The 24,198-nt window shown below is 45.5% G+C and overlaps 1 protein-coding gene across 2 annotated transcripts; it reads right to left on the bottom strand.

Annotated features, from left to right (window-relative positions):
• Positions 1–1,119: 1,119 nt before the first annotated feature.
• On the bottom strand, positions 1,120–23,862 carry brca2 (BRCA2 DNA repair associated). Of its 2 annotated transcripts, XM_030381820.1 has the most exons (27): positions 23,696–23,861; positions 23,295–23,390; positions 22,648–22,884; positions 22,234–22,294; positions 21,902–21,963; positions 21,762–21,790; positions 21,403–21,499; positions 21,034–21,089; positions 20,734–20,824; positions 19,811–20,497; positions 15,743–19,561; positions 14,876–14,974; positions 13,947–14,016; positions 12,572–13,020; positions 11,821–12,029; positions 10,557–10,744; positions 10,066–10,236; positions 9,277–9,646; positions 7,514–7,669; positions 6,944–7,091; positions 6,357–6,466; positions 5,808–6,009; positions 4,902–5,068; positions 3,797–3,935; positions 3,039–3,295; positions 2,300–2,449; positions 1,120–1,792 (listed from the first exon to the last, which is right to left on the bottom strand). In XM_030381820.1, the coding sequence occupies exons 2-27, from the start codon at positions 23,347–23,349 to the stop codon at positions 1,370–1,372; spliced, it is 8,502 nt and encodes a 2,833-aa protein (XP_030237680.1). In that variant the 5' UTR covers positions 23,350–23,390; positions 23,696–23,861; the 3' UTR covers positions 1,120–1,369. The 2 variants fall into 2 exon arrangements, with proteins under 2 accessions (XP_030237680.1, XP_030237683.1); XM_030381823.1 differs by lacking the exon at positions 14,876–14,974 and having other exon boundaries at positions 23,696–23,862.
• Positions 23,863–24,198: the final 336 nt, after the last annotated feature.

The raw sequence follows: 24,198 nt of genomic DNA, 5'->3' as shown, positions 1-24,198 counted from the left end.
CCGCAAGGACCACATGAGGCGCCCGCAAGGACCACATGAGGCGCCCGCAAGGACCACATGAGGCGCCCGCAAGGACCACATGAGGCGCCCGCAAGGACCACATGAGGCGCCCGCAAGGACCACATGAGGCGCCCGCAAGGACCACATGAGGCGCCCGCAGGCCTGTTCTAAAAATAGAATTACTCTTGAACAACTCTTTCCCACCTGTTGATAATTATTGTGAGAAAGCATTAACATGACTTAATTAATTAACATGTCTTCACATAGATGAGTATCATTAATCATTAATAGTAATATATAACTAAAGGCAAACTGAGCAAATTTGTTATTTCAGAAGACTGTATAGAACTGGGTGCCCTTCGTATGACTCATGCCCATGAAGTAGCCCTCAGGTTCAAAAAGGTTGGTGACCCACTGGGCTATATTCATTTAGCCCAAATGGTCTCTAAATCAAGGGGGTATGTCATAACACCTGTCAATCACGATTGGACGACACCGATTGGATGCTGATTTTCTTAAGCGTGGGCTTAGAAAAATCTGTCCAGACAGATCGTCTGGGCTGATTTTTCTACTTTTCTAGCCCACCCACGCAACATATCTATATGTATCTCCTGCGATTTTGTGATTATTTGGTGCTGTTGCTTCTCCGTTGCACCAAAATCAACCAATTCTAAGTTTTAGTAATTATTATATTTTAATATTTGCAATAATTTAATAATGTTCTCATGTTTATTGTAAAAGATAGGGAGGGCTTAGCCCCATTAGCCCATTGATACCAGCCGTTCCTTGGTAAGAACATGCAAAGCTTTGGAATCCGTTAGATGTATTCTAATATGCACCTTTAAGACTCGTGAAGTGACAATAAGACAGAGGTGTTGGGGCAGCTGTTTCTGGAGCCCCCGCTGTAGTCTAGCAAAGGCAGCTTGACTGAGGAATGTAACAATAATCCAGACGTGAAAAAGACACTCAGGTCAAATTATTAAAAGTTCTAAATTGGTGTAAAATAGAAGTGACAGACCGTACATTGGGGGTTCACGCCCCTAAACCTTTCAGCTGGGAGTCAAACACCCTAACCAATAGACTTTCCAGCACCTGTCCATTCATAATAATACAAATGTATTCATCAAAAATGTTTTTATTATCTTACAGTTTGACCAAAATATAAATATTCAAGAATTGACACCAACCAAAGGTGATTTATAGCAACTCATCCCCTGATTTATCGATCGATAACAACTTGTTTGGGACCTCAATGCAGTGAGTGGCATTCACTCTAACCGTCAGTCAATGATTCCAGTGCAACAAGAACAAAACAAGTTTTTCCAACGGGTCTAAGCAGCGGAACGACCGGAGTGCTGCCCCCTACTGGTCAGGAGGCCTCACCTCCACCATGCAGGACCTGCGTGTCAATCTGCGCTAGTCCTTCATCGTTCTCCCACTCCTCCTCCTGCTCCTTCATGGTCCGACCCGTGGTCCGTGGAGCTGGGGTCGTCGTTTCCACGGCGACCACGTGTCTCGTCGTTTCCACGGCGACCACGTGTCTCGTCGTTGCAACGGCGGCCGGCGTTGTGGACCTGCGTGGGGGGTTGAAGGTCTTTTTGACGCAGGCGGGTGACGCCAGACTTCCCAGGGGGCCGAGCGGCGGGGGTGATGGCATGCGAGACAGATAGTCCAGAGCTCTCCTGCGACGCAGGGTCTTAGGGTCGCTAGTCGGGGGAGGAGGAGGGTTGTCGGTCTGGGGAGTGGAGGACGAGGTGGCGGAGAAGAGCCTGGTTGGCTGATGGGGAGTCACCTGGCACACACAACGTCACCGATTAATTTGACAGGGATTACCATCAGATTGTACAGAGATTAACATCATAAAAACTAAAAAAAATAATATTTGGTTCCTGTTGGTTGTCAGTTGAGGTCATGGGTAGATGGGGAATTTATTTTATTTTATTATTTCCAGCGGCAGCGAATGATAGGTAGGTTGTTTTCATTTAAAAACGAGAAAATTCGCTCATCCTTGTACAGAATGAAGAGGTGCTGTACAAAAACGTAATTATAGTTTGCATCAAATTCTTTTGATGCAAAAATAATTTGGGTCGCACATAAATTGACAGGGTCGGTCAGAAACCGTAACCAAACCAAAAATTTTTTAGGCCTAAAGACAGGTTATATCCATATTAAATTGATACACGGTCAGAATCAGCGATGCGGAACCATCAATGCATGCCATGGGATACTTATGGCGTCTTTTCAACGCAGCAGTAGAATTCAGCCTTTAAGGAACAACGACTTCCTAAAGATTACTCACGCAGACTGCAGGGCTTGGTCGACCCGGGGCTGTTGGAATGGCCGGGGTTCTGGGCCGGTTCGACCAGGGCGAAGAGCCCGCGGCTGCGTCCTCTCCCTGGTTCCAGCAGCTGAGCGTCTCCTGAGCTCGCTGGAGGAACCCGTCCTGAGCCTGGAGGAAGGCCAGACATAGAGACATTGATAATGGATCCAAGATCTGTGGTGACATTACTGGTCCTACATTATCAATAATTTGTGCTGTCAAGCGATTAAAATATTGAATCGCGATTAATCGCATTAATGTTATAGTTAACTCACGATTAATCGCGAGTAATCGCACATTTCTTTCTATGCTAAATATCCCTTGATTTCTTTGTCCCATACATTTTTCTCATTTTAATGCTCTTATCAACATGGTGAAGTGCATCGGCTTGCCTTTTGCAATTGTTTTTTTACTGATAACAACATTGGCATATACTGATCAAAACAGGACGATACAAAAAAAAAGCCTATAGTGCAATTAAACGATGAACATACAAACATACTGCCTTGAACATAGTAGTCAGGCCACTGCTTCTTTGTTTTGAGCCAAAGAAAAAAATAAAAAAAATAATAATAAATTTGCGTTAATCGCGCAATAAAAAAACTAACGCCTTTAAAATTGGTTTGCGTTAACGCCGTTAATAACGCGTTTAACTGACAGCACTATCAATAATGCACAGAAAGCGATGGATAACGTACGACCATGTAACACGTCGTACCCGGGTCTGCGTTCTCAGCTGTGCGAGGGCGCTTTGCAGGTGGGCTTCGCGGGGGTTGGAGGAGAAGGCGGTGAGGTCGCTGGCGTACAGGACCGGAAGTGTCGTGGCACGCCGGGCGCTGAGCTGCAGGTTGCTCAGAGCCAGCAGCGTGGCTGGCTTCACCAGCTCCTCCAGGCCCCACTGGAGGAGGGAGGAGAAGCAGCGGACCTTCACCAGGTTCAGGTCCCCGTCCACCAGGTACACCACCGGGGAGGTACCTGGGGTTCACGTAGGAACATTAAGGGCAAGTTGAATAATTTCATGTTTAGCATTACCATTTAGTTTAGTGGGTCGGCTTAGCTCAGGAGGTGGAGCACCTTGACCTTTTAACAGGGAGGTCGCTACTAAGATCCCCAGCTTCTCCTAGCCGAGTGTCGATGTGTCCCTAAGCAAGACACTTAACCCCTAAAACTGCTCCTGACGAGAAACTGCCTAAGACTCTGCCGTCTGTGTGTCAATATGTGTGTTAACCGATGTAAGTCGCTTTGGATAAAAGCGTCTGCTAAAACACCAAATGTTAATGTAACGTAAATGTAATGTAAATGCAGAAATTTAGCAGACATGCTTTTCATGCTTTTCAACAGTTAGAGTTAGACAGTTAGACTGCGAACAGCCAATGAATATATGATGATTGTTGCATCTGAAAGAACATTGTTTGCACTTGAAAACAGCATTAACGTCACCATGCAGACGCCAGTCTGGTGAAGACGGGGTCCTACCGTGCGTGTCTGCGGTGGTGACGACGTATCCCACCAGGTCCACCTCCCCACAGGCGCTCTGCACCTCTGGGCGCTGGAGCTCCTGGAAGTGGACCGCCTGTCTGGCCTGGAAATGATCCGACAGCCAGTCCTGGCCCACCTGGATCCCCGGCAGTAGGTTAGCACCGTGAGAGGGAACTTAAACACTCACTATGCATGTACTCTAGCACTAAGTTAAAGTAAAAGCGTCAAGTAAAAGCTCCACGCTAGGTACATTCTCAGCTTTCGCTTTTGTACATTTAAACGGGATGATTTCGTCTGAAAAAAATTGGTGCATATGATTTTAAAGCCGCATTAAAATAGCTTAAAATATCAGAATCAGAATCAGAAAGGATTTAATTGCCAAGAAGGGTTTTACACCAACTAGGAATTTGGCTTGCTGAATAAGGTGCATACACTAAGACAATAACAATGAACAATGAACAAACAGTGATATATATATATTTATACAACGGGGGGCTTGAATCCAGCGATCTGATTGGTTCCTAACTGTTGTATAATGAGCGTATACATAACTGCTATGACACCCAATCATTTTGTGAAGGTATCACTCCGCGCCATGAAGTGGAAACCGGTACAACCGTTCTCTCGGAGGGACGCTAAAGTGTGTTGCATAGCGACCGTCGTGCATTTTGAAGGCAGCCAGGAGGGACTACTTTTTTGTATTCTTTACTAAAACGGCTACTTTGACTTTCTTGGTTTCTTTTTAAGTGTAGTGTGTCTATGACTTTCGTTTCGCCATAATAGTAACCGTTGTATAAAAGCAATAGATCACTTCAGTCAGTGGCATGTGCTCATTATACCACTGTGAAGGGGGTCGCCGGCCCTCCGCTGCGCGTCGGGGCCGGACAACGCCCCTTAACAGTGGTATAATGAGCACATACCACAGCCTGGCGTGATCTATTGCTTAATTATAACACAATATAAACAAGTAGGGACATAAGTGATCAATTCAAAATAGGATAAAATAGAATAAATTAAAAACTAAAGTAAAAGATACTTAAAAATGTATAAGAATGAATTGAAATTGGACCTGAAAGAGAGGGCTTATTTGGGCATGGGTTACCTGTACTTCCTGGAAGTGTGTCTTGCTGGTGGCGGTCAGCTGGACAGACGCCCCAGGGTTACGCTTTTTGCCAGCGGTGACGGAGAGGTTGTAGACGCGGTACCGAGCGCCCTCCTTCAGCTGAGCCTGCAGGTCAGCTGGAGGCCTCCACACGTTCAACATGTAGACTGGAAGAGGAAACGGAAACATCCCATAATATAGCACCCCTCCTTCAACGGCCTTTCGATGGTTCCCGACAGAGACTAGGACTTATTTCCATCCAACAGCCTTTACATAGTAGAAAATAGCATGTAGTTCCTCCAATGGCATGTAGTTCATGTCGAGGATAGCAGCTAGTTCCTCTAACAGCACATAGCTGGTTCACGGTAGAGACCACGATGTAGTTTCTCTAACAGCATATAAGTGGTTCAAGGTAGGTGGATGCAGAATGACCCGCTGTCCTTCTCAGTCAAAGGGAAGAATTATTCATTCGGAAGTACAAACCCAAATAATCCTTTCTTCAGTTATGATTTCAGTAGCTAGTTCGACTCCTCTTATCGTGCAATTTTTTTAGGGCATTTAGCAGACGCTTTTATCCAAAGCGACTTACATCGGTTAATGCACAGATTGACACACCAACGGCAGAGTCAACCATGCAAGGCGACAGACAGCTCGTCAGGAGCAGTTAGGGTTAAGTGTCTTGCTCAGGGACACATCGACACTCAGCTGGGAGGAGCTGGGGATCAAACTAGCAACCTTTCGGTTTACAAGACAACTTGCTCTACCTCCTGAGCTAAGCCGACCCCATTTCTGAGATCCTGGTTAACAATGAAATTTCATTCAAAAGTTAGTAAAGTTTGAATATCAAGGGGTTTGGCCACACACTGGTGCAAGGCGGACATTGGAGTTAGAGTACAGCAAACCCACCAGAGTCGCCGGGTGGCGCCCGGGCATCTACGACACACAGCTTCCAGACAGGGGTGACGTCTCGTCGGGGACAGCCTCCCTGGCTCTCCTGGGCTTGCTCCAGGGCACGTCTGCAGCGCTCCTGCAGCCCGGCCTGCCGCTTCTCCAGGACAGAGCGCCGGTAGCTCTGAAGGACCTCCAGCTGCTGATCATTCAAACACGCCTGACACGACAGAGAGGGGAGGAGAGGAGAGGAGAGGAGGAGAGGAGAGGAGAGGAGAGGAGAGGAGAGGAGGAGAGGAGAGGAGAGGAGAGGAGGAGAGGATAGGAGAGAGCATCAGGAGTTAGGCATGTGACATGTATCTTAATTAGGCCTAATCCCATTTCTACCCCTTACCCCTTCCCCTTACCCCTCCCCCTTGTTTTGACGGGGTAAGGGGAAGGGGTAAGGGCTAGAGATGGGATTGGGCCTTAATACAAGGAAATGTATCTCAAGGCTGTATTAATGTTGTCACCTAACCTGTGAGTGGCGTGTCTGTGTGTGCCTTCCGCGTGTGTGCGTGCGCCTACCTCCAGGTAAGCAGGGTCGTTCTCGAACGCCTCGTAAAGCTCCTCTCCATCGCTCAACTTCTCCACGTCCTTCTGCCTCAGAGTCCTCCTCCGAGCGGGCGGGTCGGTACCTGTGAGAACCCCACACCGGTCAGAGCGTACCCCCTACTGTACCCCCATGACCACCGCAGGAGAAAACCAATACAACCAGACCAAACCCGAGGACTAAACCAATACATCCATAGTCCCCAAAGACCACACCAGGGGAACCAATAAAACCATAGTCCCTACACAATCCCCAAGAAGTCCAGTAGTCCATTCCATTTCAATTTGAACCTCTCCATCACACACGCAAGATCATTTCTGCATATCGTGACACATCATGCTCGTTAGTACTTGTACTAGTTTACAAGTAGCGCTAGCATGCACTTAACTAGGCTACTGTGTGTCCAATAAACCTAGCCGGAGGCCAACGAGAAGTGAGGGTTTTTAGTATGACCCGTTTGTACCAGTTGTTTACTACCATTAAGAACCAAACCCCAGTACCAAACACTGTCATTCCAAAGTGTTTCAGTCAGTACCTAGACTGTTCCGTTCCCTGGCACTACCTTTGTCCTCTCTCTGGATGTCCGCCTGGATCTTGGCGTAGAGGGCCTCCATGGTTTTATTGTTGTGGTCGTCGAACCTCCGAGCCTCGCGCTCTTCTGCTCGCCCGCTACGGAACACAAAGACGCCATCTTGCTTCTTCTCCATCCACTGAAATGAAAAACAGACAGTAAATATATCTTTAATTAGAACCTTTTCTTTAACTCCAAGGACAGAGGCCATGGTTTAGATAAGCCAAGATAGTATTTTATTAATCCCAGAAAGGAAGGGTTAGATACATAAATAACCATTTTTAAAAGTTAAAAGACAAAAGCTAAAAACTAGTGTTTCAGGTGAGCAAGCTTCTATAGCTCTCCGACAGAATGACATGTACCTAATTAATCCCAGGAAATTGCGTTTTTTTAACAGAAAGAACAAGATTTAAACGACAATAAGAATGAATTAGCAATAAGAACTGAATAAAATCATAAAAAGAATAATAATATCCAACATCCCAAATAGTGTTTCTGGTGTGCTAGCTTCTGGTGTGCTAGCTTCTATCCGACGGAACCTGGGCGGTAGCATGGACCCACCAGGACGGGGTAGCTCCTGAGTATGAGGAGGTCTACGCAGCCGACGGCCCCCCCGGTGCTGAACAGAGAGGACAGGCGCAGCAGGAAGGGGCGGGGGTCGCGCTGGAAGCCCAGCTTAGCGTCCCAACGGGCCCGTCTGCAGCTGTTGGCCCCGATCTGGGGGAAATCACATCGTCGTCATCATCATCATCATCATCATCATCATCGTGGTTGTGGTCGTCGTCGTCATCGTCGTCATCATCGGCGTCGTCGTCGTCGTCGTCGTCATCATCGTCGTCATCATCGTCATCGGCCCCACTCAAGGAGGAAGGACTTGCACTCCATGTCAACTAGATTACACCCAAAACTACACTGGTTACTACCGGTCGAGATTACTGATGATGTGAATTTAGATCACAGCGTACATGTTTATCAATTCGCCCCGACGAATAACATCAGCACCCGACAAAAACAAATGACGACAGAAAGTGTTTCTTAAGTAATAGGGAGCGCATTCTCTCTGTCTATGACCTGCCCTTACTGATGACTTGTTTAATGATATGTATTTGAACTCCCTGTGGATGAAGGTGTTAAAGACAGGTCAGGGTAAGGACGTCAGGCTCCAAGATGACTACAGGAGGGCCGAGGACATTGCAGATTCACCATCCGTCAGTCGAACATGTTAACCTCTACACAGGTCTCCCAAAACAAACTATGAGGAAGCTTCAGCTTGTTCAGAATGCTACTGCTAGAACAAAGACCAAAAAATATGAACATATTACACCAATTCTTAAATCGTTACATTGACTTCCTGTAGGTCAGAGAATTGATTTCAAAATCGTGTTGCTAACCTATAAATCCTTACATGGTTTAGGCCCAAAATATTTAACTGATATGCTTCCACTACATAAGCCTTCTAGACCATAAGATCTTCTGAGACCAATCTGTTAATTATCCCCAGAGAAAACACAAAACATGGGAAGGCAGGATTTAGTTACTATGCAACAAATAGCTGGAATAAACTCCCTGAGGATTTAAGACTTGCCCCAACTCTGAGCACCTTTAAAACAAGACTGAAGACTTTTATGTTTGCTTTAGCTTTCTGCTAAATCTTAAATACATTGCACTTTCTAAAAGGCTTTTTTAACTTTGCCTTTATTTTCTATTTTAATACTAAAATGCCTTTTCAAATTTCTATTTTACCCATTTCTTTGAATATGTTTTCTTTTACTTATCTATTATTTTATTTTATTGTATGACAATGTTTATATGTGAAGTACTTTGAGTCTGCCTTGTGTATGAAAAGTGCTATATAAATAAGGTTGCCTTGCCTTGCCTTACACTGCCCCTCCTCCTAGGGCTGCACGATTATTGCCAAAATGATTATCATGATTATTTTGATCAATATTGATATCACGATTATTTACCAAGATTATTCATTGAAAAAAAAAAAAATCTTTTGAATTTCTACCACCCCCTAGTGGTAGGAGCCACACACTGTGCTCAGCGGCAAATTGCCCTTTTTCAGGCTTCGCGCCGCTGTGTGCAGGATGGACTCACGCAGTCGCAAACAGGTGTACAGGGAGCGCTTGGTTTGCTTTGCAGCGGAGGTAGACTGCATGGGCGGGGCTAGTCTCATTTTTGGTTCTCTTTTTTTTCGCGGATGCATTACTTAAAAAAGATATTGCGAAAATATTGCGAGAACACGCCAATATCGTCATCGCAATAAAAATGAGATGTATTGTGCAGCCCTACCCCCTCCCCACCCTTCCTCCCCAGGGTACCTTCAACATGAGGCCCTCGGGGGCCTCGAGGGGGGAGCAGCCATCCTGGGAGCCCACCAGCTCGGCTCCATACACCACCAGCTTCCCGCCCGGCTCCAGGCGCCCGCGCCGCAGCATCGCCGTCAGCGGGGCGTCCAGCTGGGCTTTGATGGCGTACCAGCCGTCCGTCAGCCACACCACGCCCGGGGGAGGGGCGTGGGACTCGGCCTTGGGGGTCTGCTGGTCGGCAGGCCCGTTGGGAGCGCCGGGGTCCGGTCCCGTGCGGACCACCCCACAGACACAGAGGACCAGGGTCTTGGCGGCCGCGTCGTCCCGCTCCGTGATCTTCCTCAAGGCCGGGCGCCGGCTGTGGTCCACCTCCACGTCGTAGCTGGGACCGAACAACACACAGCGTGGAGGTGAGACCACTGAAGGTACTGGAGGTACTGGGTAAGCTACTGGGACAATGGTTCAATATTCAGTATATACTAGTGCTGTCAGTTAAACGCGTTATTAACGGCGTTAACGCAAACCAATTTTAACGGCGTTTTTTTTTTTTTAATCGCGATTAAATATTTTAATCGCTTGACAGCACTAGTATATACACATTAAAGTCAGGGCTTAAAAGCTTTTATAATAAAAAATAAGATGTTTCTTCCTTCTTATACTTTTTCTAAATGACATATATGCTTTTTATAAATATGCCTATGTATTAAGAGGTTCATACGAGTCTTAATAAAAAAATGAACAAAAGAAAGATCAATGTTGATAATGCTAAATGGACACATGGCACATCACAGCGTGGCGTACCGGTATTTGAGCTGGAGGAGAATCTGTTCTGGGTTCAGCCAGAGGCTTGCCATGGTCAAAGGGAAGGATCTCTCCATGGAGGCTAGCTTCCAGACCACCCAGCGGTAGTGGTTGTACGCCCACTCCTGGCTCAGCAGCTTCACATCCACCCCCGGGCTGTCACACAGAGCCCTGGGGACCCAACACAACAGACACAGCGTTGGGGAAAGGATTGTCTTTTATTCGTTTTGGTTCTCCAACATCTTGGACCTGTGACCGTAAGTATCATCCTCTTCCCCAAACATCGTTTTAAAACTCATCTAAAGCAACATCTGCCCATAATGTGAATCATACTGGTAAGATAGATAGTAGTTTGCACGTGGGTACGAATCATTACGTTTTTCGGTTTCAGTTTCTGTGTCTATGCTACCTACGTCTAACTTAGTATCTTCGAAATTCAAAATTGTGCCCTCAACAATCCAGGTGTTAGGGGTGAAGTAGGGGTGCGTTACCTGTAGAACTCCTCCTTGCCCAGGGTCCAGTCATCGCGGGGGACCAGCCAGCCTCCGTCCGCCAGCTGGACCCCCCCCTGCTCACCGAGCGATCCCCACCTGAAGAACCTCCGGAAGGAGAGCCGGAAGGACTCAGCGTTCTCCGCCGTCACCGTCCACACCGGCTGGTGGACTCCATGTTGGTACAGCTGGCGGAGAACAGACGGATGCAGGCATAAACGAGTGAGTGAGGGGTTGGACCAGTGCTAAAGGTAATGGGTTTGAACCTCAAGGGTCCACACTGAAGTCTACCTGTAGGGATACTAAGAGGTAGAGACCCTCCTGCTCCTTATTGACGTGAATCTCTAATTCAGTGTAAGTCGCTTTGGAAGAAGCGGCTAAAATGACTAAATAATATATATAATCATATAATATTATATACAAATCCTCATGAACAATGATGTAAATCAGGGATGGGCAACTGGCGGCCCGCGGGCCGCATACGACCCGCATCCTCACTCAGTCAGGCCCGCACATAATTTTTATTTAATTTAAAATTTTACAATTTTTTAAAAAAGTTAGAGATTTTACAGAACATTTGGTCGAGTTACAGAAAACTTGGTTAAGAAAGAAGAAAAGCAGTGTATCTGTTCATAGAATTCAAAGGCAAACCCATGTGTCTAGTTTGCTTAGAAGCGATATGAGTCATGAAAGATTTCCACTTAAGTCGCCACTACAACTACTAAAACTGCCCTGAAGTGAATATCATGCTTGTTGGGTTTGAGTTCATTGAGTTGTTGCACTTAATGTTGGGCCACTTTTTTTCAGTTTTGTGACATCATTGAATGATGATGTATGTGAGCCCTTTGCACTGATCAAAATACTAACCAATCATGTGGCTGTTTGAACATGGAAAACATGAAATTAATGTATGTTGGTTCAATCAACATACCATACATAGGTTATGAATCTGGAAGATTTTGTAGGTAGTGGCCATCCCCAAAATGAAGAACACAGGAAATCATATCCAACTAATTAAAAAATGTGTAGCTTCTCTCAGTTTACGTCTATTTTTGAAGTGCACAGTCACATGGCCCTCTGATGGTGAAGACGAAGAATTATGGCCCTCTTTATCATGAAAGTTGCCCATCCCTGATGTAAATAGTTTCTGGCAACTGGCAACGTTCGACGTGATCGTCTGTTGCCAGGCAGGTTCGAACGCAGATTACGTAGGCGGTACAATTTTCACCCCCGGTACAATTTTGATGTGACAGCGCCGCGGTACCTGCTGGGGGGAGTGGCGGCCGGGAGGGAGCCCGCAGACGGCGGCCCGGAGCGGGATCCTGGCCCCGCCCGAGGCCTTGGCCAGGAACAGGCTCCCAGGGAGCGGACGCACGGTCTGGCGCTTCTTCTTCCTGAGCCTCATGTCCTGGAGGTCCCGCGCGAGCCGGAGGTCCCGGAGGCCATCAGGGTCCACCGGGTCCTGCTCCACGTCTGGGAACCACAAGGATTGGTTTTAGTTATAAAAGTACTTTTTGTCAATCTCAAGGCGCCCGTACAGAAAACGCCAGTAGAGCTAAATTAACAAAACGCTATATCTAGCTAAAACCAACTAAACTCACTAAAACCTGCTTACAATCCCTTCCTATTTAAGGTCTTAAGAACACCTATTAAATAGACAGATATATCGGAGATGCTGGCTTATACGCTATTGATTATTGACAGTAAAATTCCGATGTATTTAGTCATTGATTTCAATAAGGTAATATATATATATGGACAGACTGCCTATTGATTTGTAGCCACCATTAGAACTTGAGGAGCTACAAGCTAGAATCCCTTGTGGTGTGCTATGATAAGGATACGTTCACCGGGAAATTACTACGCAGTCAGATGTCGATTGGGTTCATTGTTGAGACCTTAAGATGGGCTCATGGGCCAGAGCCACTGATGTAGAGATATTATTTTGCTATGGGGACAGTAGAAAATGTCAAACATTAAATCCGAAAGGTTAAAAGAGTATCAGCTCAGGTTACCCAGGTTTCTAGTTGCCGGGTCACAGGCCGTGGCAGCAGACTCCCCTGGGACGCCATCTGCCTCGCTGTCATGACAACCGCTCCCTCTTCCTTCTCCGTGGGTCACCGTTACCATCGCAGTGCCTTTGGTCGTTATGGTCGCCGGTCGGACGTACGGGCTGGTTTCAGCCGGTGTCGGTGAAGAAGGAGGGAGAGGGAGAGGAAGAGGTGTGGGGGGTTGTAGGGGTTTCTTGAAGGGAGGGATGAACACAGCAGGGGTCCTGGCCCTGGTCGTGCCTTGGGGGTCCGGGTTGGACTGGGGGGTGTCGGTTCTCCTCCTCTTTAGGAACGGGGGGACGAAGACCGGAACTCTGGAGCCCGAGGCCAGGGGGCCGGGGGTGGCGGCGGGAATGGGAGCCGGGCCTGGGGGGGGCTTCGGATTGGCGTAGACCACAAAGCTCTTCCCATCCCTGACAACCGGGAGGAAACACACACAGGCACACATGCTTAATTATTGTTAGTAGTACTTAAAAATATAACTTAGCATCATGTTGCATCCTAAGCTAGCTATCTTTGCTATAAACATCGAATGGGTTAACCTAAGAGTTGTAAGAGCTTGGCACTTGTTCCATGAACATCCTTACTGTAACGACAGCGATATATTGTCATTTCTCTTTCTTAAAGTGACTTACGTGTAAGTCACTTTGGTTAAAAGCGTCTGCCAAATGCCCTAAATGTATATCTAAATGTATTAGTAGCGCCCATTTTTTACAGCAGATATAGAACATTTCTTAGAGTTTTCTAAATACCACACACACACACACAAAGCCTTTCTGTATAGATGACGCACACGTCCAAGCGATAGCTGTAATAAAGGAGCGACTAGGGATGCACCGAATATTCGGTCACCAAAAATGTTTGGCCGAAAATGGCCCAAAACATAATTTTCGGTTTCGGCCGAAGGAGTAAAAAGGTCGAAAAAAAATACACCGAACATTGTTATTTCTAATAAAAAACTATAATAATAAAAAATAGAATAATCAAATGTTTTACTCATTTACATAAAGGTACATTGTTCTTCAATTCTTGCTATAAGGTCTGCTGGAAAGTTAGAAAACGTTCAGTATTAAATACATATTTTGTGTCAAATTTGTAATTGACTTTTATTATTGAAAAGCAAGAGAAAAATGTTTATAAAGGACATTTTATTGTTGGATTTATGCAATGTTGAAAAATTAAAGCAAAATGAATGGAAAACAGCAAAAGCCACATTCGGTATTCTGTTTCGGCTTTCGGCCAACTGTTTCAGTGTATTCGGTTTCGGTTTCGGCCAAGAATTTTCATTTCGGTGCATCCCTAGGAGCGACCCAGTCCGTTGCCATTCGTCAAGACGTACCTGTGTGGCCCGGTGATGTGTGGCTCCAGGGAGACCTTGTACTTGAAAACCCTCCTGTCGTTAAGAAAACCTTTATCGGGTCAAACACAAATCAGGGTAAGGACATCAGTAAGTAAGTATAGGCTGGATGTCCAGTAGAGGTCGAACATGCCAGTTTAAAAAATAAAAGAGTTCCCCGGTGTTCAAATCTAGGGCTCCACACGAAACGAAAAGAAAAAATCAGCCCTGAATTTTACTGAGAATGTGAATGTTTACATCTTTGTAATATTGGAGCAATACAAATATTTCCTACATCTATGCCACCAATCTTGATCAATGAAAGGTTTGTTTAATTAGGCCTACATTTTAGTCCAAAGTAAAGAGACAAAAAAGACGATCTGGGCAAGTGGGTCAACCAGAGGCTCCCTAGTAACAGTTGCCAAGGGCAACCGTTGCCGTGGTGCCCTAGAGCCAACCATCCGGGTGCTAAACCCCAAGATTGATTACACTGCCATCGGGACCTTGGATGTTAGTGTGTTACTTTATCAGGGGAACGTGGGATCATAGTGTGTTGCTTAAAAACTGGAACCTGGGATCATAGTGCGTTACTGTAGCATGGGGACCTGGGATCATAGTGTGTTACTGTAGCATGGGGACCTGGATCATAGTGCGTTACTTTACAGTAGGGACCTGGATCATAGTGCGTTACTTTACAGTAGGGACCTGGATCATAGTGCGTTACTTTACTGTGGGGATGTGGGATCATATTGCGTTACTTTACAGTAGGGACCTGGGATCAGTGTGTGTTACTGCAGCATGGGGACCTGGGATCAGGGTGTGTTACTGCAGCATGGGGACCTGGGATCATAGTGTGTTACTGCAGCATGGGGACCTGGTTCAGTGTGTGTTACTGTAGCATGGGGACCTGGGATCAGTGTGTGTTGCTTTACCCTGGGGAGAACATTTAGCAGGCAGCAGGGTCCTTGCCCTATCTCCATTCACAGCACGATCAAACTCTTCCAATAACCGCCTCTTTAGCGGAGGTTGGTCTGGAAGGTGAAGAGATGTTTGTAAATGTAGCGTATTAAACAATAATTTAGTAATAGGAAGAAAGGAAATGCAAGAAAAAGCTTAGGTGCTGCAATCCTAAATAATTGTTAATCACCTAAAAAGCAATAAATGCAATACGTTTTCAAATATTAACAGTGTTTCCCCTATATGCACCTGCTGAAATATGACCGCCGCTGCTGAATTTATTTTTATTTAAATTTAAAATAATATAACATTCCGTGCGCTACGGTCGCAGGATATGCGCTTCATATCCAGGTCAATTCCCACACTCGTGCGTAAAGCATATAAAAGGAGAGGTGGGTAAAGCATATAAAAGGAAAGGAGAGGAGAGGAGAGATAATATTTTATATTATCGTGCGCTACCGACGCTTCATATCAAGGTCAATTCACACACCTGTGAGTAAAGCATATAAACGGAGAGGAACTTCCGTAAAGTTGGAAATAAATTGGCAGATTCGGAGTTTGCGGTTCAATAGATCATCCGTGAAACATCGTTGCGACACAATTGACACCTCTAGCTAATTGCAGTAACCTAGAGAACCAGCTACAACATTGTTTTCATCCAAACGAGCCGTCTTTAGCGAGCGGTGAAATGCATTGGCTTCTATGAGCTGTCGGGTTTAGGGACCGTCTGCAAAGTGCAAAACTGAAAACGACCACAATATAGGTATGGCCTCTTTGTGGTCTGACTATAACCCTTAGTTTTGAAAAATATATCTCTTCTTATTTTTTACATCGTCACTCACCAGTCAAATCTGCATCATCTATGGATCTCTTCCCTGTTGCGTTGGCCGTTTCTCCCGCTATATTGACCGGACCATATGATTGGACCGTCATCTTCTCTGACACCATTGGAGCACACAGTATCCGACCTTCCACTGAAGCACTCGTATCAGCACTCTGAGCATCACCTTCCAGATCTTCACACGTAGAAGTGAAAGCATTTCTTTCTCTGGGAGTCGTTTGCTTCTCAGTTCTCCGATTATCCGTGTTCAGTAATGTTGTGTTAACATCTAGCATCTCTAGCTCATTATTATCTTCCAAGTGAGAGTTAGCACCAGACATAGAACAAACACTCTCTTCTTCTACATTCAAACGGTTCTTCGCCTTTAAAAGATTGTCCTCAGAGTCCTGGACTATTGCGCCCTTTGCAGTGGTGAAGCTCAACTTCATTCCTTCAAGATTCCTTGGACATTCTCTGAATTTTTCCTCCGTTGACGTCGAGGGGGCAACGGTCTCGGCGTCGTAACTTAAGTCGTCAAAGACTGATCTAGCCTTCTGCAGGGCCTCGGACGACACCTGTACGGGTTTACCGGTGGCTGCGTGAAAACCACTGCCAGGTCTTGGAGCTTTGGTCGGCCCATTGGAATGGGCGGGGGCCTCCATAGTGGCATCGCAATCGCTCATCATTGCTTTCGCCTTTTGGAGTGCGGCAGCTGAAACGGCCACTCCTTTACCACTGGCGGTATGGAATCCACCTGGGATAGGATTCGGAGATTGGCCCTGATGGTCTGCTGTTGGAGGGGCATCGCAATCGCTCATCATTGCTTTCGCCTTTTGGAGTGCGGCAGCTGAAACGGCCACTCCTTTACCACTGGCGGTATGGAATCCACCTGGGATGGGATTCGGAGATTGGCCCTGATGGTCTGCTGTTGGAGGGGCATCGCAATCGCTCATCATTGCTTTCGCCTTTTGGAGTGCGGCAGCTGAAACGGCCACTCCTTTACCACTGGCGGTATGGAATCCACCTGGGATAGGATTCAGAGATTGGCCCTGATTGTCTGCTGTTGGAGGGGCATCACAATCGCTCATCATTGCTTTCGCCTTTTGCAGAGCGGCAGCTGAAATGGCCACTCCTTTACCACTGGCGGTCTGAAATCCACCCCTTGGTTTCAGTAGAATCGGATTCGGAGATTGGCCCTGATGGTTTCCTGTTAGAGCAGCTTGTTGTTTTTCTTTGTCGGTTAAATTCTCGTTCAGCAGAGAACTGGCTTTGGTCAGGGCCTTGTCAGACACTGACACCATGTTCCCACTGGCCGTAGAGAAACCCCTAGCACTACCTGACTCACTAACCACACTGGGGCCAACATTCTCTGAAGAGGAAGGGCAAGGACACTTTGCGGTCAAAGTGGACCTTCTTATAGCACCCGGCTTAAAACAATCCTCTTTTGGAGATGGAGTGGGAAGAGAGCGTGCTGTTGAAGCATCAACGTTCAGTTTTACTTCTTCTACCAAATCACATTCATTCAGAAGAGTTTGGGCTTTTGCCAGTGCTTCACCCGTCACAGAAACTTTCTTCCCACTTGCTGTGGAGAAACCACCGTGACGGTAAGATCCAACAACCAGCGTGGCAGAGGCTGAGGATACAGACCCCGACTGCTCCTTCAGAGGTGCTCTCCTGGGGATAGAAACAACGTCCGTCGCCATTGGTGTCTTGAAACCACCGTTATACGTTTGGTTGTCATCATCGCTCTTTGTTGCCAAGGATGCAGAAGGCACGACACAAGCGCTTGCTATTTCACGGTACCTCTGCTCAGGTTCTGTGAAAGTTTCCTTTTTAAGGCTGCAGTCGCTTTCCTTTTCGTTCACCATTACTGTGTTACACTTCCGATGTTGAGGTGGAGCATCATCCTGGTTTACCATAGCATCCAAATCTTTGAAGAAACTGCTTGCTGCTTTGATAGCTCGTGCTGACATGGTAATGCCTCTCCCACTGGCCGTCGAGAAACCTCCCTTCAGTTCACTAACTTTAGCATTATGAAATTGACTATTCTCACATCCGGGTTTTTCAGCTGTAGGTTTATCACTTGAGATGCTTGGACAAAAGGGTGTCCCAGTGATGGAGACCTTTTCACCGCTGTTTACGGTGTTAGAAACCGGGCTATCAAGATGGAGATTGTTGCTAGTTCCCACACCAGAAGCAATATTGTGCGAGTTACGGTTAGGTATCTGTTGGTGAGTGGAAGCAGTGCCACTGTTTACCGATACATGACGGGAGCCATCAGCAGTGTCTGTGAATGGTAAATAACTGTCCTCTAGGTCTGAAAACAAAGCTTTGGCTTTGCTCAAACACTTCTTTGAAACACTGAAGGACTTACCACCAGCAGTTTGAAAGCCTAGGTTACACATCAAGGGATATTTCTCCTGATGATTGGGTAATTTAGTGTAACTAGTGGTATTATTTTCATGCCCATTTGACACATCAACGGCTTTGAGAGTGGCTTTTCGTTTGGTGATGTGTACATTGATAGGGGTGGACGTTTCATTCTTTTTCAGGGGAATAACTGATTCATTGTCCAAAGTTGAAACCATGTGGTTGCTGCATCCTAGAGGAATTTGGACGTTTTCATCGAGATGCTTTTCAGCATCGAAGCTAAAACTGTCATCAAAAACTATACCGACAAGAGAGTCTGGGTCTAATTCTGCATCTGTCGCTTTGGGGGAGAGATCCACTTCTTGATGAGTTACGTTCAGCTCTGCAGGTTTGAACGGAGTGAAATCATACTGGGTGTGTGTTTCCTCTAAAAGGCTACACAGCTCTGTGACATGGGCTTTCTGTGACGCAGTCAAACGGTGTTGATTACAAACACTTTTCTCACCTAAAACTGCCGGGACGAAGGCTGGGGCGGGGGCTTGGGCCGAGGCTGGGACGGCTGGAATGGCTGAAACTAAGACATCATTTTGTAGGATGGACTTGTTCATGTCGTTCCTTGTGGATTCGTCATTTCTGGTGAGCGGAACATTTGGAAAGCTTACCTCCTCAACCTCTTTAAAGATATCCCTGGCTTTCTGCAGATTCACTGAAGAAATCGGAATCCCCTTATTTGAAGCCGTTTTGAATCCGGATGACCCGCTTGTCGAAGGAAGAAATCCTAACCCGTATTGCTCCTTCATAGTGGCCTGACCTTCAGTATTGCGTTCAGTATAAACATCTCCACCAAGGTCTCCTTGAGGCCCGATGACCTCTTCAATCAATGGTTCAATGCCAGATATCGAGTGGGATTGGACGGACTGATTTAACTCGGGTGGATCCTCCTCCATTTCGTCATAAAGACTTCTTTCCTTCTCTGCGCTTAGAGGGGTAAAAGGAACAAGACTCTTTTTGGTCCCTGTAGAGTTTGCACCATGGAACGATTGCTTAGGGACTATGGAGGGAACAGGGGAAGACGTTCGGCACAGTTTTTGGTGATCGGTAGCACAAGACAGGATGCCACTGTCAGGCACTACGTAGGAGTTGCTCCGATAGCCCGTCAGCTCTGGCCCTTTATCGGCGCGGGGACAGACAGTCTCCCTCCGGCTTGCCTCCCCATCGGTAAATATTTTCTTGTTCCTTTCCTTGACCAGTAACAGACAGGTGGAGGGGGAGAAGAGATCTTGTTGTGTTTTTACAACCTCTGTCATTTGAGTGAAATCCTGGTCTAAGGCTCTGCAGAGCTGGGACATGTCCAGATCCTGACTGGTCCCCGTCGCTGCAGAAGGAACTGGACCACATCCCCCCAAAGGGCCCTGGACGCTGGGTGGAACATCAGCTGTTGGCTCCTGCCGATGCACACACGGTTCTTGATCTGTAATACAACATGACATTATAAAGTTCAGGTTATTATGTCAAACAGCACAGTTGTACAAAACATCTCTGGAATTATAAAAGGCAATGCTTGATAAATGTGAATATCGTTGATGCATTAATAGTAATCAACATAATATTGAAAATATGACCACTTGCTTAACGGTAAAGACATTTGACCGCAGAAGACCGTTATCGGTATCAGAATTAGTGGATCAATTATTTAAGTTAGTCAATGATAAAGACTTACCAGAGATGAGCTTAGATTGTTGTGCTTTCTGAGTTGGCTTGTGTTCTTCCTTCCCTCTAGGTAGAGGACTGTGAACGTTATAAACAAACTGTCTTTTTTTCTTGCTAAAAAGAGAGTCTGCTGCATTCAACGTTTGCAACGTTACTTTAGAAGGATCCAACATGCATTCAGTTTTTCCTGTAAAATGTCCGGATTCCGGTTCTTGTTGTTTTCCAAGATTGTCAACTGAACTATCCAAACCAGCCTCTGTGATCTCTGTCAGACTGATCGGAGACCACTGACTGTCTGCACCAGCCCCACCGCTAGTCTCTCTCTGAGCGGGGGGAGTAGAAGGGGCCGGAGGGCAGAGATCGGTCCCCTCCAGCTTCTCATCCCCCTCGGTTATCCCGACAGTCTCTGCAAGCCTTTCCACGGAGACCCGCCTGGCGTGCCGAGTCCGCCCCTTCTGCCTCCGTTTGATCCGCTCCTTGCTTTTGACCCGCCTGAGAGTCGAGCTGCTGTTGGTGAAGAACACGGAGAGGACGTTCTCCGCGCCGTCCAGGACGCCGGCCACCGCGTCGCGGAGCTCTTTGTCCAGGATGGCGTCGGGGAGGGTCTGCCTCCACTGTTCGTCGCCCTGGTCCAGGGAGGAATGCATGGAGTCCGACGACGTTCCCTCCTGGCTGGCATCTCGACCACCGACCACAGCTGATTTCAGATCGGAGATAGAAAGACTATGTTTAATGGTAGCTTATGTGGCCAACCCCGGCGCCGTTCTAGAGCTATGTGACTTCCTGCTAGAATAGAGTACAACCTGTGTGGTTTAAAATGAGTCTTCACACTCCCGCTATGAATAAATTAAATCAAGGCAGTATTATTTAGACTGCTACTACTTGAGTTCATCATTTAAATCATCTGAAATGTAAAACAGAATATGTGCTTACTTTGCGGGGTGTTGGGTTTGGGGTTCTTGGAGGGCGATTGTACGTTGACTCCAGATGCGTCCGCTAGAGACGGGAAGAGCTTCCGGACAAACTAAAGAAAAACAGTAGATATCAGCATCTACCTGATTTCATTATCATTACAATTTTCTTACTCATACCAACCAACTCCAAATGTCAAAAAGGTTATTGTTCAACTTATACTTAGAACAGGGTTCCAATAAAGGCCAACTATTACAGAGTTAAACAAGTCTTCACAGTTTAGTAGATAGTTGCTACAGTATAAAACACAATACTACTCACAACGATATTTTTGTCGTCGGACGTGCTTTCAAGAGAGGACATCACCTCGTTTTTAGCTGCAGAAGAGATTAGGAACAGAAACTGAATGTAATCATAATCAAATTATCAAAAAAAGAAGAGTGAGATATCGCCACAACAACATTATGCTACCACAATTCAGAATAAACCAAAGATCAGGTAGCAAATACAGAAAGAAGGCACAAATAGTTTGTCAAGTATAATATGTTTAAAATAATAAGCATCATTTTTTGAGCTTTCCTTAACTGTAAAATCCCTAGTAAAAGGTGTGGACTGTTGGGGTACAACCCCACATGGGGAGAAGGTTCAGAGGTCTATAAAACAAAGAGGCTAGGTGGTGGGTGGTCTTACACAGAATGAGGGTCGAGGGGACGTTAGGTGGGGTGTTGAGGGAGCTGGTCCAGGACACGTCAGGGTTCACCTCGGCCCCAAGACTCTCCATCATTTTCTGGGAGGAACACCAGCATGATCAATTCCATTAAAGGACAACTTCAGCAGAGGTTATTCAAATGAGAGACAAAGCAGGAGAAGAGGGGAGAGAGAGAGACAGTGTCAGAGAAAGATGGAGAGATAGAAAGAGAAAAATTGGAAGGAGAAAGGGAGAGGAAGTCAAAGACAGATCTGAGGGAGCAAAGGAGAGATAGACCAACATAAGCGAATGAGACAGAGAGAGAGAAAGAGAGAGAGAAAGAGAGAGAGAAGAGACTGACCAGGGTTCGCTGGGGTGTGTCCAGTAGTTCTGCGGTAGACCAGAGAGAAAGACACCAATGAAAAACAGAACGTTGACCAATATAGACAAAGTGTTCAACAACGACGATGACGTTGTCATCACAGTGACAGCTGAGCTTACCAAAGTGGTTTGGATGGTTCCTGTTCCGGAACAGTTTGGTCACGGAGGTACTGGAGCAGGAACTACAGCGTCATGAGTGCCAAATATGGAGTGAAAACTGTTTTGTTTTTTTCATAGCATTTCATAGTCATAGCATTCGATTAACACAAATGCACCAAAAAAGTATTCTTCTATAAATTACCTACCCTAGCTTCAAATATCATTTGTAATTCATTTGGATTTGGAATTTCTTACAAATTAATTGGATCATTGGGCAAAATATTAAGTAAAAGTACGACAATTGAAATACCAAAATGTCAATATTTCTCTCCTCAATTATGGTCCAGACTTACCGTTCTGCGGACGTCCCCTGCAGTCCAGTCCCCATAGCAGCCCATGGAAGAGGCTCCTTCCCTAAGAGGACGGTAAACACAGCCACCCTAGATCAGCACTACTGGTATATGTACGCCGCCATCAATACACTCCACTACTTTATTAATAGAAAAAATAAAAATAATAATCTTAATTAAATCCAGATGGAAAATAGGGGGCATGACCAGGCTTGGCCAATGACCTAGCATGTATTGTATTGACCTATCAATCTGTATTGAGTAGAAATGATAGAGCAGAAAGTATTTCAAAAATCTAAAATAAATGGACTGAATGCTGAATATAATCATTGCCATATAGGCCTTTTACACATCGTGAACTTACAAACTTACAAAAATCGTACAAATGTCTAATAAATGTGTATACAAGTGTATAACCTTGTTCAATAAACGATCCATCATGTTGCGGGTCAGGGGATAGTAAACTCCTGCTGTGTCTGAATATCTTGGGGGTGGAGAAAGGTTGGCTGTCTAATGCATTCTTGCCGAATGGTGTTTTGAAGCCCTCCCCCCCGTGAGCGGGTCTCGGTTGGTTCAGTCCGGTTCGGTTATTCTCTTCGTTAGACGCTTTCACCGCGAGCGCGTTGAACCAGTCAGGGTCGAGCTGCCTGAGGTCTGTTGACAAACCGAGGAAGCACATGTATGACACATTGCATACAATCGAGAAGAAGAAGGTAGAGAAAAAATGATGCAGAATAAAAAATAAATAAAAAAGGAGGTATCTAAAAATGGAGAGAATTACAAATCAAGAAAAAGGGGGCATAGAAAAATAATGGAGAAAGTTTTATTTGAAAGAAGGAGGTATAAATTGAGAATAGAAAAAGGAGGTAAAGAAAAATGATGGAAAAAGGTCACGACATCGTATACTTTGTATTATTATTTATTTTATTAATGTAGGTAAATGTTTGTTTCCTGAAAGGAGCGAAAACACATAACATGCATACTCCTCATTGTAATCATCATTTAGTGGGGACAACACCAAGCGATGTTGATCAATCAGAAACGACATTTAGATTTGATCTTACTGTCCCATATGTGATCTTTCAAGGTATCGAACATGTTTCTGGAAGACGCGTCCATCGTACGAGATCCCAGACCAAGTCAAAGCTTTGACGACAGATCTGCAAAACATACCAACATGATGATCTCGAAACATCTGAATAGCATCACTATTCACCTCCATTCATCCAACTAGTATACGACCAGATATCTGAAACAGCTTAACAGTCATCCCTAGGTCACTTTACATGCACACTAACGCCAAACTATTATGCGACGAGTTCTTAATATGTCCATGCGAGTGAAGAGACAGGTTACATTATCAGCTGTCATTGTAAGGAATGTTTACAATGTATAGGTTAGCTTTAATGCTATAATATAGCGAGATAGTCCGATTAAGTAAAAAAATAAAATTACGTTAGTTTACCATTGTGGTGTGTAGGGGTCTGTCATCCCGCCATAAAATCCTGATAAAAATGCAAACATAGTAGCGAACGTGAAGATCTGTTGTTCTCAAATCAGACTGGTAAGCTATCTTTGAAAACTCTCCCTCTGAACACAAACCTCGCGCCGCCGCAGCTCAGCCTCAAAAATAAAAGTTTTTGTTTCAAAATAAAAGTTTCGAAATGAAATTAGTAGTAGCAGTATATTTTATAAATATTTGTTTCATATTTGTTGAAGCTATCTTTCGACAGCAATTAATTCATCAAGTGCTCTGGGAAAATAAGCCTGTCCAATAATTTAATTCGGCCCAATATAACTATTGACTTGACTAGCCTACCTACCTGCACGCACTCTGCCCCTGCACTTAATGCGCATGACTGAAGTCTTCCACAAGACTAGTTAGACCTTTTGCTAAAGCTAGCGATTCACAAAGTAACCCTTCCTTAAATATTAACGTGTCAACATCACACATCTCTAGAAGAAAAT

Source organism: Gadus morhua, chromosome 16, assembly GCF_902167405.1.
Source record: "Gadus morhua chromosome 16, gadMor3.0, whole genome shotgun sequence".
NCBI lineage: Eukaryota > Metazoa > Chordata > Actinopteri > Gadiformes > Gadidae > Gadus > Gadus morhua.
The sequence above is the reverse complement of the archived record's forward strand: the minus strand, read 5'-3'. Positions and strand labels throughout refer to the sequence as shown.